Below are 17,912 nucleotides of genomic sequence, written 5' to 3'. Positions count from 1 at the left end.
TACTCGAAAAGGACTAATATGTATAACGTTGCCTAACGCTTAAAGCAATAAATTCACATTTGGAAGACTAATTATCATGCAGGAAGTACATAGGCCAACAACTAGCCTACGAAGACTAGTGTTGGTAGCCTTGGTAATTTCGCCAGGCACATTACTATCGCATCATAACAGAATTCCTAAATAAGCTAAGTAGCTAATATTTAAGCGCAAAGGGGGCTGGGAACGTCGCTCTTGCTAACAAATAAATCCTATTCTAGCGAGCGACAGCATCCATGATGCCTCCAGCAGGCAACAGCTCTTGTATCAAAGATAACTCTTTTAATAACTTTAATTTTAACCAAGAGCCTACATTTATACATAAAAGAAATAATACTCAACTTATCCGAGGCAGAAGAAGTTGGAGAAAGCATTATAAACGAGAAAATTCCAAGATTAGGTAGTAAACAGGGAAAATACACCGAGTCGTAGAGCTACGCAAAAAGGAATACAGATGGCGCCGTGAGCGGCGCAGGGCACGCTTTCGAAGCGGTGAGGAGGGATGCCTTATGAACGGCTCCCCCCTTTCTTATCGTTTTCGTTTTCTTGCCATTTTACCCCTACGAAGTGTTAACTCTATTCGGGGTATAGATTGCTATGAGGCGTGTCAAGAATACGTCCACTGATATTTACGATATCCCTAAGGTCTTTTTTAGGGATACTCGCTCCAGGAGTTAGAATTCTGGGTACCTGAAGGTAAATTCTCTGGGAATATCGCTGTAGTTGTAATATACCCTAGGAAGCTGCCTTTAAGGAACTTCCATCAGGACGACATGGCTTGAGCCCAAAAATGCCAATTCAACAGAATAAAAACAACAAAGGATGCCAAACTCTAGACTGGAATGATATTCCCGATATGGCTTTGGCTAGGCTCATTAGCCCTTTTACCCCCAAAGGACGTACTGGTACATTCCACAAAACTAATCCCTTTACCCCCATGGACGTACCGGTACGTCCTTGCAAAAAACTGCTATTTAAATTTTTTTTGCATGTTTTTGATAATTTCTTGAGAAACTACAGGCATTTTCCAAGAGAATGAGACCAACCTGACCTCTCTATGACAAAAATTAAAGCTGTTAGAGTAATTTTAAAAAAATATACTGCAAAATGTGCTTGAAAAAAATAAACCCCTGAGGGTTAAGGGTTGGAAATTCCCAAATACCCTGGGGGTAAAAGGGTTAATGACAATAAGAACTAGATCTTACCAAATTTAATATAGTAATATTATGCCATCTAAGTCTGTGAAGGATAAGAAGGAGAGTACTTCTATCTTTAACACTTAAGTGTCAATATTCAGAAAAGTAACCTGTTTCCATAACATTCCTTTAGCTATCAAAGCTAACCAAATGTTTTGGAGTATTAATCTTGCATCACTTTCTAACAACAAAGGAAATCAGAGTCCAAATTGCCTGTTAATGATGCCAGAATTCACAATATTGAAACAACTTTCCTTTGAACTTTTTTGGATTAACGAGCATAACTATCAAATCAGCTGTCCTACTTTCACTACATAGCGTATTGCAAGTAAATAGCTCCAGTTGCATTATCTACACATTCATGCCTTAATTTCGAGGCCAGCAAAAATGCCAATTCAACAGAATAAAAACAACAAAGGATGCCAAACTCTAGACTGGAATGATATTCCCGATATGGCTTTGGCTAGGCTCATTAATGACAATAAGAACTAGATCTTACCAAATATAATACAGGAAAAGGCATCCCTTTTGGCTGATGTTTTTGACAGTAAACAGAGTAATGAAAAACTTGAACTTCCTTATTCCTGTTTTCCTGAGGCTAAACTAACTAGTTTAGCTTTTTGATCTCGTGAGATTAAAGCTCTGTTGATGGACCTTGATGCTTATGGAGGTGTAGACCCAAATGGTATTTTTCCTTTGTTTTTTATAAAGACAGCAGATTTCTTAGCTCCAAAGTTATCTGTTATTTTGCGCAAGTTAGCAAGAAGAGGAGCTTTTAGCACTTGTTGGAGCATTGGTAATGTTACTCCTCTATGTAAATGTGTTTGTGGTAGCTCAAGTCCCACTGATTACCGCCCAATTTCCATAACTCCCATATTATCTAAAGTTTTTGAACGTCTTCTGGCAAAACGTCTTAATAGGTTTGCTGAAGGTAATCATCTATTCCCTAGTTTGCAATTTGGTTTTCGTAAAGGCCTTGGAGCATGTGATGCCCTTCTTACAATCTCCAATGCAGTACAGAAATCCCTTGATTGTGGTCGTGAAGTTCGTATGATTGGCCTTGATTTTAGTGCTGCCTTTGACCGTGTTAATCATGAGGCCCTTGTTTTCAAACTGAAACAGTTGGGAGTGGGTGGGTCGTTTCTTAGCATTATTATTGATTTTTTAAGTAGTAGATCTCAAAGAGTAGTTGTTGATGGGCACCATAGTGAGTATAGGAATGTGATATCCGGTGTTCCACAGGGTAGTGTTCTTGGCCCATTACTTTTCATACTATATACACATGACATGTGGTTTGGCCTAGAAAATAAGCTTGTTGCATATGCAGATGATGCTACTCTCTTTGCATCAATTCCATCCCCTGAATGTAGACCTGGGGTTGGTGAATCCCTTAATAGAGATCTAGCTAAAATTAGTGCAAGGTGCAAGTTATCGGGTATGAAGTTGAATCCTAACAAAACTCAAAGTATGATTGTAAGTAGGTCAAGGACGGTGGCTCCTCAACATCCGGATCTCAGTATTGATAATGTTTCTTTAAATTTGTATGACTCTTTCAAAATTTTAGGTGTGATTCTCGACAGCAAATTTACTTTTGAGAAACATATAAGGTCTGTGTCTTCTTCAATTGCACAAAAAATTGGCTTATTGAGAAAGTCTCTTAAGATATTCGGTGATCAATCTATTCTGAAGAAGTGTTTTAATTCTTTTATTCTACCTTGTTTTGAGTATTGTTCTCCTGTCTGGTCTTCAGCTGCTGATTCTCATCTTAATTTGTTGGACAGAAACTTACGGTCTATTAAATTTCTTATTCCTGATCTAGATATTAATCTCTGGCACCGTCGTTCAATTAGTTCATTATGCATGTTGCATAAGATTTTTCATAACTCTGACCATCCTTTACATTCAGATCTCCCTGGACAATTCTATCCTGTTCGTAATACTAGGCTGGCAGTTAATTCTAATAGCCAGGCCTTTTCCATCATAAGACTCAATACCACGCAGTACTCTAGAAGTTTTATTCCAGCTGTTACCAAGTTGTGGAATGATCTTCCTAATCGGGTTGTTGAATCAGTAGAACTTCAAAAGTTCAAAGTTGGAGCAAATGCTTTTTTGTTGACCAGGCGGACATGAGTCTTTTTATAGTTTATATATGACATATTTGTTTTTGAAGTTGTTCATAGTTTATATATGACATATCTGTTATGACGTTGTTACTTTTTTTAGAATGATTTACTGTTAATTTGTTCGCTTCAGTTATTTATTTCCTTATTTCCTTTCCTCACTGGGCTATTTTTCCCTATTGGAGCCCCTGGGCTTGTAGCATTTTGCTTTTCCAATTAGGGTTGTAGCTTGGATAGTAATAATAATAATAATAATATAATACCATCTAAGTCTGTGAAGGATAAGAAGCAGAGTACTTCTATCTATCTTCAACACCTAAGTGTCACTATTCAGAAACGTAACCTGTTTCCATAACATTCCTTTAGCTTTCAAAGCTAACCAAATGTTTTGGAGTATTAATCTTGCATCACTTTCTAACAACAAAGGAAAACAGTGTCCAAATTGCCTGTTAATGATGCCAGAATTCACAATATTGAAACAACTTTCCTTTGAACTTTTTTGGATTAACGAGCATAGCTATCAAATCAGCTGTCCTACTTTCACTACATAGCGTATTGCAAGTAAATAGCTCCAGTTGCATTATCTACACATTCATGCCTTAATTTCGAGGCCAGCAAAAATGCCAATTCAACAGAATAAAAACAACAAAGGATGCCAAACTCTAGACTGGAATGATATTCCCGATATGGCTTTGGCTAGGCTCATTAGCCCTTTTACCCCCAAAGGACGTACTGGTACATTCCACAAAACTAATCCCTTTACCCCCGTGGACGTACCGGTACGTCCTTGCAAAAAACTGCTATTTAAAATTTTTTTTGCATGTTTTTGATAATTTTTTGAGAAACTTCAGGCATTTTCCAAGAGAATGAGACCAACCTGACCTCTCTATGACAAAAATTAAAGCCGTTAGAGCAATTTTAAAAAAATATACTGCAAAATGTGCTTGAAAAAATAAACCCCTGGGGGTTAAGGGTTGGAAATTCCCAAATACCCGGGGGGTAAAAGGGTTAATGACAATAAGAACTAGATCTTAGCAAATTTAATACAGTAATATTAGGCCATCTAAGTCTGTGAAGGATAAGAAGGAGAGTACTTCTATCTTCAACACCTAAGTGTCAATATTCAGAAAAGTAACCTGTTTCCATAACATTCCTTTAGCTATCAAAGCTAACCAAATGTTTTGGAGTATTAATCTTGCATCACTTTCTAACAACAAAGGAAAAGTGTCCAAATTGCCTGTTAATGATGCCAGAATTCACAATATTGAAACAACTTTCCTTTGAACTTTTTTGGATTAATGAGCATAACTATCAAATCAGCTGTCCTATTTTCACTACAGTGTAGTGCAAGTAAATAGCTCCAGTTGCATTATCTACACATTCATGCCTTAATTTCGAGGCCAGCAAAAATGCCAATTCAACAGAATAAAAACAACAAAGGATGCCAAACTCTAGACTGGAATGATATTCCCGATATGGCTTTGGCTAGGCTCATTAATGACAATAAGAACTAGATCTTACCAAATATAATACAGTAATATATTACCATCTAAGTCTGTGAAGGATAAGAAGCAGAGTACTTCTATCTATCTTCAACACCTAAGTGTCACTATTCAGAAACGTAACCTGTTTCCATAACATTCCTTTAGCTTTCAAAGCTAACCAAATGTTTTGGAGTATTAATCTTGCATCACTTTCTAACAACAAAGGAAAACAGTGTCCAAATTGCCTGTTAATGATGCCAGAATTCACAATATTGAAACTACTTTCCTTTGAACTTTTTTGGATTAACGAGCATAACTATCAAATCAGCTGTCCTACTTTCACTACATAGCGTATTGCAAGTAAATAGCTCCAGTTGCATTATCTACACATTCATGCCTTAATTTCGAGGCCAGCAAAAATGCCAATTCAACAGAATAAAAACAACAAAGGATGCCAAACTCTTGACTGGAATGATATTCCCGATATGGCTTTGGCTAGGCTCATTAGCCCTTTTACCCCCAAAGGACGAACTGGTACATTCCACAAAACTAATCCCTTTACCCCCATGGACGTACCGGTACAGCCTTGCAAAAAACTGCTATTTAAATTTTTTTTTGCATGTTTTTGATAATTTTTTGAGAAACTACAGGCATTTTCCAAGAAAATGAGACCAACCTGACCTCTCTATGACAAAAATTAAAGCTGTTAGAGCAATTTTAAAAATATATACTGCAAAATGTGCTTGAAAAAAATAAACCCCTGAGGGTTAAGGGTTGGAAATTCCCAAATACCCTGGGGGTAAAAGGGTTAATGACAATAAGAACTAGATCTTACCAAATTTAATACAGTAATATTATGCCATCTAAGTCTGTGAAGGATAAGAAGGAGAGTACTTCTATCTTCAACACCTAAGTGTCACTATTCAGAAACGTAACCTGTTTCCATAACATTCCTTTAGCTTTCAAAGCTAACCAAATGTTTTGGAGTATTAATCTTGCATCACTTTCTAACAACAAAGGAAAACAGTGTCCAAATTGCCTGTTAATGATGCCAGAATTCACAATATTGAAACAACTTTCCTTTGAACTTTTTTGGATTAACGAGCATAACTATCAAATCAGCTGTCCTACTTTCACTACATAGCGTATTGCAAGTAAATAGCTCCAGTTGCATTATCTACACATTCATGCCTTAATTTCGAGGCCAGCAAAAATGCCAATTCAACAGAATAAAAACAACAAAGGATGCCAAACTCTAGACTGGAATGATATTCCCGATATGGCTTTGGCTAGGCTCATTAGCCCTTTCACCCCCAAAGGACGTACTGGTACATTCCACAAAACTAATCCCTTTACCCCCGTGGACGTACCGGTACGTCCTTGCAAAAAACTGCTATTTAAAATTTTTTTGCATGTTTTTGATAATTTCTTGAGAAACTACAGGCATTTTCCAAGAGAATGAGACCAACCTGACCTCTCTATGACAAAAATTAAAGCCGTTAGAGCAATTTTAAAAAAATATACTGCAAAATGTGCTTGAAAAAAATAAACCCCTGGGGGTTAAGGGTTGGAAATTCCCAAATACCCGGGGGGTAAAAGGGTTAATGACAATAAGACCTAGATCTTACCAAATTTAATACAGTAATATTATGCCATCTAAGTCTGTGAAGGATAAGAAGGAGAGTACTTCTATCTTCAACACCTAAGTGTCAATATTCAGAAAAGTAACCTGTTTCCATAACATTCCTTTAGCTATCAAAGCTAACCAAATGTTTTGGAGTATTAATCTTGCATCACTTTCTAACAACAAAGGAAATCAGAGTCCAAATTGCCTGTTAATGATGCCAGAATTCACAATATTGAAACAACTTTCCTTTGAACTTTTTTGGATTAACGAGCATAACTATCAAATCAGCTGTCCTACTTTCACTACATAGCGTATTGCAAGTAAATAGCTCCAGTTGCATTATCTACACATTCATGCCTTAATTTCGAGGCCAGCAAAAATGCCAATTCAACAGAATAAAAACAACAAAGGATGCCAAACTCTAGACTGGAATGATATTCCCGATATGGCTTTGGCTAGGCTCATTAGCCCTTTTACCCCCAAAGGACGTACTGGTACATTCCACAAAACTAATCCCTTTACCCCCGTGGACGTACCGGTACGTCCTTGCAAAAAACTGCTATTTAAAATTTATTTTGCATGTTTTTGATAATTTTTTGAGAAACTACAGGCATTTTCCAAGAGAATGAGACCAACCTGACCTCTCTATGACAAAAATTAAAGCTGTTAGAGCAATTTTAAAAAAATATACTGCAAAATGTGCTTGAAAATAATAAACCCCTGGGGGTTAAGGGTTGGAAATTCCCAAATACCCGGGGGTAAAAGGGTTAATGACAATAAGAACTAGATCTTACCAAATTTAATACAGTAATATTATGCCATCTAAGTCTGTGAAGGATAAGGAGGAGAGTACTTATATCTTCAACACCTAAGTGTCAATATTCAGAAAAGTAACCTGTTTCCATAACATTCCTTTAGCTTTCAAAGCTAACCAAATGTTTTGGAGTATTAATCTTGCATCACTTTCTAACAACAAAGGAAAAGTGTCCAAATTGCCTGTTAATGATGCCAGAATTCACAATAGTGAAACTACTTTCCTTTAAACTTTTTTTGCATTAACGAGTATAACTATCAAATCAGCTGTCCTACTTTCACTACAGAGTGTAGTGCAAGTAAATAGCTCCAGTTGCATTATCTACACATTCATGCCTTAATTTCGAGGCCAGCAAAAATTCCATTTAAACAGAATAAAAATAATAAAGGATGCTAAACTCTAGACTGGAATGATATTCCCGATATGGCTTTGGCTAGGCTCATTAATGACAATAAGAACTAGATCTTACCAAATTTAATACAGTAATATAATACCATCTAAGTCTGTGAAGGATAAGAAGGAGAGTACTTGTATATTCAACACCTAAGTGTCAATATTCAGAAACGTAACCTGTTTCCATAACATTCCTTTAGCTTTCAAAGCTAACCAAATGTTTTGGAGTACTGTATTAATCTTGCATCACTTTCTAACAAAAAAGGAAAACAGTGTCCAAATTGCCTGTTAATGATGCCAGAATTCACAATAGTGAAACTACTTTCCTTTAAACTTTTTTGCATTAACAAGTATAACTATCAAATCAGCTGTCCTACTTTCACTACAGAGTGTAGTGCAAGTAAATAGCTCCGGTTGCATTATCTACACATTCATGTCTTAATTTCGAGGCCAGCAAAATTGCTAATTCAACAGAATAAAAACAACAAAGGATGCCAAACTCTAGACTGGAACTATATTCCCGATATGGCTTTGGCTAGGCTCATTAATGACAATAAGAACTAGATCTTACTAAATATAATACAGTAATATATTACCATCTAAGTCTGTGAAAGATTAGAAGTAGAGTACTTGTATCTTCAACACTTAAGTGTCAATATTCAGAAAAGTAACCTGTTTCCATAACATTCCTTTAGCTTTCAAAGCTAACCAAATGTTTTGGAGTAATAATCTTGCATCACTTTCTAACAACAAAGGAAAACAGTGTCCAAATTGCCAGTTAATGATGCCAGCTGTCCTACTTTCACAGAAAAATTGATAGTCTTCTATCCTCCACTATTGGATATCACAACAATTTAATTCACAAACAAAATAAGATATTAAAATGATGGTAAAACTTCATGATCAACATTGTTGGGATAATCATACTTTTTCTACCTAAAAATTGTTTTTACAGGAAAAAAAAAAAAATTCCAGGCCAATTGATAACATCCCACCATGTGAACACAGATGGTATAAGAGATCTGAAGCATCTAATATATATCTACATGCTCAAATTACCCGGAAAACTGCCTCACTTTTATTGCAGAGGCAGTAAAGCTCTACAGTACTAGTAAATTTAATATTTTGTTATCTTAGGGAATGATATGTTCTAATGGCAATAAACAATTACTGAGAGAGTTAAACGCGACCTTTGAGCATGATATATACTGTACATAGTAAAGGGCTTGGAATTTCTTCATTCTCTCAATAAAATATTCCACCAATGAAAAGTCTGTGAAAGCTATTGATAAATACCATCATCTCTATAAGGAGGTCCTCAGGTTATGATTGTCTCAGGTTATGACAATTCATCGTTACGAACAGGCATCCTTAAAGTAATGTTACTTGCAATATGACTTTGGGATTTTGGTGCAATTCAAAATGCATCCTACAGTATGAGTATAAATCAAGATCAATCCCTGTTTTACAAGAGATTTAGCCTCATACCTAATGATGAGTATTTTTACTTTATTCTATACTGTATTAGACTGATTTTGGGCCATGAAGAACAATGCTATGACCGATTTGGTGAGGCCATTTAAAACCCAAATTCAACGAGGGGAGAAAGCCCTACAGTTACAATATATGAAGGAAAAGTTACAAGAGGTTGGACAGCAAGAAGGAAGAAATGAAGTGAGAATGGAAGAAAAAATTGAGGATATAAACCAAGTGCAACTAAGGGCAAAGGGAATGCTGCAAAACCCATAAGAAGTGGGTGAGGTGCACTGACAGTATTGACCCTCTATGGAAAGGAGTGCAAGTATTTGGCTCCAGCTGCATGTGAATTTAACAGAATAAAAACAACAAAGGACCCTAAACTCCAGACTGAAATGATATTCATGATATGGCCTTGCCAAAGCTCACTAAAAACACAATGAACTAAGTCTTACTATTTAAGTCTTTGAAGAATAAGAAGTACTCATACACCTCCTATGTCTAGGCGTTACTATTCGGAAAAGTAAACTGTTTCCATAACATTCCTTTAGCTTTCAAAGCTAACCAAATGTTTTGGAATATTAATCTTGCATCACTTTCTAACAACAAAGGAAAACAGTGTCCAAGTTGCCTGTTAATGATGCCTGAATTCACAGCATAACAACCTTCCTTAAACTTTTTTGTATTAACAAGAATGACACTATAAGAGCAGTTGACCTACTTTAAAAAAAAAATTATGATAGTCCTTATTCCTCTGGTACTGGATAAAACATTTTAATTCCCTAACAGAGTGAGATATTAAAATGATGATTAACATCATGACCAACATTGTTGGACTCAAACTTTTACTACTTAAAAATTATTTTTTACAAGATAAAGTTCCAGGACAGCTCTTGATATCCCACTATATCAACAAGGTAATAAAAGATTTGAAGCATCTAACATTCATTAACAAGCACAAATTACCAGGGAAACCTGTCCCACTTTTAAAGCTGAAGAATTACAATAAAGCTCTATAGTACTGGTCAATTTAATATTTTGGTATCTGAAGAAATACTGTACTATATACTGATGCCAAACATCATAATTACTTGGAAATTTGTATACGGTAAACTTCTTGGGATTGCTGCACACAGCCACATACAAAAATAAAAGGTTCCGCCAAAGTTAGAACAAAATGTATGAGAGAGCTGGTAATATCCTTACCTCTGAATATTGGAAACATCGCCAAAATTACTTGCAATATGGTAGTACGAGATGTGTAATTGGGACAGCATTGCTGACTATCAAAAAATTTTCTATATTATGCACTAGTTAACAGCTCAAAATTGGAATTAAAATAATTTATTCTTTCTAAACTCACCGGAGGTTCATTTAGCTTCCTCTTCAAAGATCACGAAGTGTTGAACTCATTAAAAATGTCAATTTCCCATTTTCCCTCACATAAATTGCCTCAAACCCCCAGTATACGATTGCTCATTATATGGTGGTGTATGGCAATGATAGCGGTATGGGCACCATTCAGTTTACTCGACTAAGAAATACTAATAAGGGCCTTTAAACCAATAGAATCTTTAAAGCCTCCTAATAAATATGAATTACCCGAAGTACAATCCCAAAATGCAATTATATTAGAACATCCCCTTTCACTACCAAAAGGATTCAATGACATTAATATTCAAATAAGAAAACCAGGCCTCCCTTAAACAGAGTTTGCAAAATCAGATATGGTAGAAATGAAATGGAAATGTAGGATATAAAGCAAGCGCAGCTACAAGCCAAAGGAATGCTGCAAAGACCCTTATATTGCCTACAGCAGTGGTTCTCAAACTATGGGTCGCGACCCAAAGTTGGGTCGCGAGATCAATTTTGATGGGTCGCAGGGACACAGGAACATTATCATGCTTTCAGTGTTTCAGTGTATTTCAGTTGCTTAATTGAATTATTCTTCTTTAACCACAAATTACTTTTGTTATGTATGTTCATCTTCCCCCCACTAGTTTAGTTTTGTGAATGAAAAGCTGTACACATTATTTTTTTTCCAAAATAAAGTGTATATATCATTGCATGTTTTCTTTCTCTTCACTTTACTCTGGGTCGCGAAGGAATGAAATGTTTCAAATAGGGTCGCTCATGAAAAAGTTTGAGAACCACTGGCCTACAGTATAGCACATGAAATGTACTGACAAAAAATGATGCCAAACTCTAAATTTGAATGATATTTATGATAAGGCTTTGGCTATGCTTATTAATGACAACTTGAACAACATTTTACTAATTAATACAACAATATCAACCCGTCAGTCTACAAAGGATAAGAAGTACTCTAACATCCTCAATGCCTAGGTGTCACTATTCAGAAAAGTAAACTGTTTCCATAGCATTTATTTACCTTTTAAAGATAACCAAATGTTTTGGAGTATTAATCTTGCATCACTTTCTAACAACATAGGAAAACTGTCCAAGATGCCTGTTAATGATGCCTGAATTCACAATAGCAAAACCACCTCCCTTAAAACTGTTTTATATCAGCAAGCGTAACATTATCAGAGCAGCTATCCAACTTTTACAGAAAACTATGATAGTCATCATTCCTCTAGTACTGGACAAAACCTTTTAATTAGAAAAACTGACTAGCTATTGAAAAGATTGTTAATATCATGATCAATATTGTTGGAATAATCAAACTTATACTATCTAGAAATTATTTTTAAAATAAGTTCCACAAATTACCAAGGAAAGCTAAAGAAGTACAATAAAGCTAGTACTGGTCAATTAAATATTTTGGTATCTAAAGAGAAACTTATCCTGATGCCAAAAATCATAATTACTAGGAAATTTAAGCACATGCCTGGAGCATTTTGTATATTGAACTTCTTAAAGATCTTGGGATTGATGCATACAGCCACACACGCACAAATATTCTGCCAGATTTACAACATAAAGTTATGAGAGGACTGTTAATATCCTAACCTCTAGATATTAGAAACATCGCCGAAATTACTTGCAATCTGGAAGTATGATATGTGTATCTGGATGCTGCTCTATAAAAGCTCTTGGAGACAGCATAGGTTTATTAACTATCAACATTCATTTTGGATATGTTAACAGCTGAAAATTGGAATTGTAAAAAAATTTATTATTTCTACATATACCGCATATTCACCGGAGGTTCATTTATTTTCCTCCTCGAGGCTCACTAAGTTTTGACATCTGTCATAAAAATGTAAATTCCCTGTTTTCCCTCACTTAAAAAGCCCTCCCCCCCTTTGCAATTGCTCATTATATGGTTCTGTGAGGCAATGATAGCGGCGTAGGTAAGCCATTCAGTTTACAAAATTTAGAAACACTAATTAATGAATAGCCATAAAAGTCTATAAACCACTATAAACTTTATGGCCTCTTAATCAATATGAACTACACGAAGTACAAAGCCCAAATACAATTACATTAGAGCATCCACTGTCACTACCAGAGGACCCAATGCCCATTAACTCTATAAGAATACTGTACCAGGTTTCCCTTAAAGACCTTGGAAAAAAAGATTTGGCAGAAATGAAGAGGGAATGGAGGAAAAGTAGAAGGATATAAAACAAGTGCAGCTATGAGCCAAAGGAATGCTGCAACAGCCCTTGTAATGCCTACAATTCACTACATGAGGTGTAATAACTCTCTACAGAGAGGAGTGCAAGTAAATAGTTCCTTCTGCATTATCTACACATTCTCACCTTAATTTCAAGGCTAACCACCATGTCAAATTAACAGAATAAAAACTTCAAAGAATACCAAACTCCAGACTGGAATGATATTCACAATATGGTTTTGACTAGGCTCATTAATGATAACATGAACAATATCTAACTAAGTAATATAGTTATATTAAACCATTTATGTCTGTGAAGGATCAAAAGTACTCTTAAATCTATTATGCCTAGGTGTCACTATTCAGAAAAGTAACATGTTTCCATAACATTCCTTTAGCTTTCAAAGCTAACCAAATGTTTTGGACTATTAGTCTTGCATCACTTTCTAACAACAAAAGTAAACAGTGTCCAAAGTTGCCTGTTAATGATGCCAGAATTCACAGTAGCATAACAACCATCCTTGAACTTTTTTGTATCAACAAGCATAACAGTATAAGAGCAGTTGTCCTAGTTTAACAGTAAAATCATGAGTCCTCACTCAGGTACTGGATAATACAATGTTTTAATTGCTATACACAATAATTAGTTCTGACAGAGGAAAATCTTATTTTTTGGGAGATGCTATGTGATCTACATTGACTTTCCTGTTCAAGGCTAGAACAGAGAATCCAAAATCCAATAAGACCTGATTACCAAAGAAATATAGTTTCCCCTGTACTAGGGCTATTGTATCAACATGCGAAACAAATTCATTGCGTATATAGGAGACCTGCAAGTTCAGCCTCATTTGAACTTGTCATGATGGTTAACATCATAATCATAATTTTTACAATAAAAAGTTCCAGGACAGCTGTCAATATCACAGCATGTGACCAAGGTACATTTATAAAAGATTTAAAGCATTTTATATTCATACATTCTTATTATTTTGCCTTTTTATATATATATATAGAGAGAGAATTTTACATTTTTATTTGCCAGGTATTTCAGGGTATAATTTTTATTTTCATCCCATAAGCTGACTTCAAACAGCAAATTAAGAGGTTCAGTCTGATATTGAATTTTATAATTAGAAAGGATATGTACAATATTTAGTCATTTTAATCTCCAATTGAAAATTTAGAAGATAAATTGCATTTAAAATATACAAAATACTACTAATTCTCCCATAACCAACAGTTTAGTTCAAAATATCACCTATAAATCATGAAAAGATATCAATACCCTTTTAAGTGGTTCAAGATTTCAACTTCCCATAAAATTTATACATAAGAATCACAAGTAATGTCTTACCTTGGCTGCCACCTTTTCAGCAAAACCAATCCTTGTGTTTAAACCAGTGCCTACAGCAGTACCTCCTGCAGCTAGAAGGTAAATTCTGGGTAAACAGGCTTTCACACGTTCAATGCCGAATTCTACTTGTTGTGCATATCCACTAAATTCTTGTCCCAAAGTCAAGGGAGTGGCATCCTGAAATTTACATAATTCAAGAATTAACAGAAATTTAGCAGGTTTCCTACATAAATAAATCAATGTTTTTTTCAAGTAATTTGTATTTATCCTACTCATACAAAAGTGAATACCAAATAGCCAATCTGTTAATAGCAAAATAAAATGTAAATCTTTAAAAGAAAAATTTTACAAAATTAAAAAAAAAAGTGAACATTTGAAAAAAAAAAAAGTAGTAAAGTATTTCTTCTTATATTACCCTAATACATGCTGACAATTATAGTTTTTAAAAGTAAAATACCTGAATACATACACAACCTTGAAAACATAAGTTACACTAAGATACTTGATAAGACAAGCTAGCTCTTCAGATAAGTGTAAATCTCTATAGCCAACATAGATAATTTTTTTATCCGAAACCAAAAATTTAAAGATTTTTAAATCAGCCAATTAAGACAACTACCAAAGGATTTTTTTCTCTTACTAAGAAACAATTATTACTTTAACCATGATTTTTATTTTACAATATAAATGAATGTAGTTTTTACTGAAAAAATATCTTATATATACTTTATTTAGCCTACTGTCAATTTAAATGGCATATTGAACTCTAGGTGTGTTTTATCCCTGCTGCCAGTGTACGATGATTTTAGTCTTAGCTTAACGGTGCTTAACTATAACTATTCACTTTTCTTCCAATTCAGTAGGTAGTTTTTGTGCAATTTGATTTACCTTTTCATAAACAAAATAAAGGTATAATGCAATAATATATCTGTCATATTCTACTTAACATCGCTTGTAACAGCTACGATAATTGTTTAATATCTTAAGAAAGTTGAAATGCAAGCAAAACAACTGTTATCAGAACTAGTTATTCATAACAAAGTGGCTGTTGTGCATTTGGATGTTTACAGCCAAATGCATTACTAATAATACTGTCATCATTCTCTTAAATTTTTTCAACTTACTGAACTAGAAGTTGGGATTAAAAGGTAGAGGAAAAGATGTTAGTTTATTCTAATTTGGTCTCAAAAAAGGAGCTTGCATGATACATGAGATACATAAAATAATGTTTTTCTGTGAAAATGTTGGGGTCGCACATTATCATTTTTATAATCACTAGCCAAATTACAAACCTAGTTGGAAAAGCAGGATGCTATAAGCCCAAGAGCTCCAACAGGGAAAATAACCTAGTGAGGAAAGAATATAAAGAAATATATAAAATTGTGTGCCCAAGTGTACCCTTAAGCTAGACGGCTCTAACCCAAGACAGTGGAAGACCATGGTATAGAGAGACTGGCACTACCCAAGACTAGAGAACAATGGTTTGATTTTGGAGTATCTTTCTCCTAGAAGAGCTGCCTACCATAGCTAAAGTGTCTCTTCTATCCTTACCAGGTGGAAAGTAGCCTCAGAACAATTACAGTGTAGTAGTTAACCCCCTGGGTGAAAAAAACTAGTTTGGTAAGCTTAGTGTTGTCAGGAGTATGAGGAAAGAGGAGAATGTGTAAAGAATAAGCAAAGACTATTCAGAGTATGTGTAGGCAAAGGAAATTTGAACCATAACCTGAGAGGAATCTAATGTAGTACGATCTGGCCAGTCAAAGGACCCTATAACTCTCTACCAGTGGTATCTCAACAGGTGGCTGGTGCCAATTTCTTTTTTTTTTTTTAAGGAAAAGGTTGCCATGGTAGTTAGGGCAACTTTGTGTGTTAAAGGATAAATTTTTCTTTTAATTTTGCTTTAAAAAAATAAATACTTTTTCATAATTTTCATAGTTCACTCCTTTATTAACTTGACCTAAATTCCTCTGCATTAAAATAGTAATGGTCATATAAAAAAGCAAAAATCTTTTAATTAATATTCTTAAAATAACGTAATAATGACATAATGAATTCGCCTAAGGTTCAATAGCTTGTTGGGCCTCACTGCCAAGTAGCCTACCTAAACAGGGGGGGGGGGGGGGGGTTTGCCCCATAGTCACTTAGCAGTGAAATTCCTGGGACCATTTATTTAGCTGTGAGTTAGAGGAATTGAGGTCATAACATGATAGTTAGTCAGCGTACTATATTTGGCTGCAGCCTGCTAATTACTAGAATGACTCGTATGACTGCGAGGTATTTTGCGAGGGAAAAGAATGGAAAGTTTTTATTTTTGGGTAGACATTGACAACTTTAAGTAGAAGCAACATAAATATTACAGGAGTTACCTAAGAATAATCAAATGATGCACAATATTCATTGGTTATATTGCATCATCAACATTATCATAATAAAATTAATAACAATAATATCAAGAGTAATTATGCAGTCAACCAGCAAACTACTCCTACCATACAACAATACAGTATGAGCTGGAAACATTTATATAAAATATTACTAAAAAAATAAAATATCAAAATAAAAGCTTTATTTTAAGGATTTCACAGACTTACTTGAGTGTGAGTGCGGCCAATCTTGATAATGTCAGCAAATTCCTTAGCTTTGGCATCCAAGGCTTTGTGCAAAGCAGATAGGCCAGGAAGAAGTGTGTTATGAATTTCAACTGCAGTTGCGATGTGCATTGCAGTGGGGTAGGTATCATTAGAACTCTGAAAGGGAAGACTGCATCAACAGGTATAAATTACCTCGATGATCATGTGCTTTGGGCCAGCACAATAATGGTGCATGCTCTATTTGTTGTACACAGATTATATTCAACCCAGATATTCCATCTACATTCTACAACAAAAAGTGTCCATTATTCATTAATTCATACATTTTGCAACAAAATAAACAACTGAACATAATTTAAATTCAACCTCCAAATGACTAACCTGACTTTTGTTAACATGGTCATTAGGATGCACAGGTGACTTGGAACCTAATTCTCCTCCAAGAATTTCAATAGCCCTATTGGCTATGACTTCATTAGTGTTCATGTTTGATTGTGTTCCAGAACCCTGTAAATTAAAAAAATTGCATTTAATTTCTCCAGAGGCTATATAGACATTTACAATGACTGGAGTTTCACAATGAATTACAGCGATTTGCATACAACACATTTAGTTATCTTGACTTTGACTTTCCTGGCTGCTTTTCCATGTACAACCATATAGAAATTAAAAGAAAAAAAATTCAAATAGATGTATCAACCTTGGGCTATTCATATGAGTTATCTTGCCAAGATTGACATGATTAGCAGTCTGTAACAGCTGTGTAATACAGTGAATTGGATCATAATTTTAAAAGTTTCAAATGACTATCTTCAAAGTCAATTTGACCGCATGTGGTGATCAAGTCATCAAGATCGGGCACAATTAATTCAAGAAAACATGGTGACGACAGACTCTCTTGAAAGGGTGCAACTCTGCCTTATTAAAATAATGTTATTTTAGGGTTACTTCAAATTACTACTGCTTTTTTGTTTTTCTGCTCTCAAAGTTTTAACACAGAAATTCTCTTAGCTTTAGTAATTTTTTTTTACATGAATTATTCAACCAGTGTATAGAATTCACATTCAAAAGTGACTTTTCTATATGGAAGTTTTTAATTTTTCTTTTCTAAAGTGAATTTGCAGCTTGTAGGCTGTAAAATGCTATATCTTTCCATGTTTAAATGACAAAAATTAATCAATATAAAAAAGTAGTAGCATTTTTTAAAAATGTCCACCACTTTCTAACAATGCAGACTA

The 17,912-nt window shown here is 34.8% G+C and overlaps 1 protein-coding gene across 3 annotated transcripts in view; it reads right to left on the bottom strand.

The window, feature by feature from the left end:
- Positions 1–17,912, bottom strand: part of LOC137645900 (fumarate hydratase, mitochondrial-like) — a 73,354-nt gene that overhangs the window by 39,962 nt on the left and 15,480 nt on the right. For all 3 annotated transcript variants that reach the window (XM_068378935.1, XM_068378936.1, XM_068378937.1), the window contains 3 exons: positions 17,056–17,181; positions 16,675–16,830; positions 14,084–14,260 (listed from right to left, as the gene is read on the bottom strand). In XM_068378935.1, the coding sequence (XP_068235036.1) occupies positions 14,084–14,260; positions 16,675–16,830; positions 17,056–17,181 (459 nt within the window). The remainder of the gene's footprint in view (positions 1–14,083; positions 14,261–16,674; positions 16,831–17,055; positions 17,182–17,912) is intronic.

The sequence above is a fragment of the Palaemon carinicauda genome, chromosome 8, assembly GCF_036898095.1.
Source record: "Palaemon carinicauda isolate YSFRI2023 chromosome 8, ASM3689809v2, whole genome shotgun sequence".
Lineage (NCBI taxonomy): Eukaryota > Metazoa > Arthropoda > Malacostraca > Decapoda > Palaemonidae > Palaemon > Palaemon carinicauda.
Note: the sequence above shows the minus strand (reverse complement) of the source record. Positions and strands in the feature narration are given on the sequence as shown.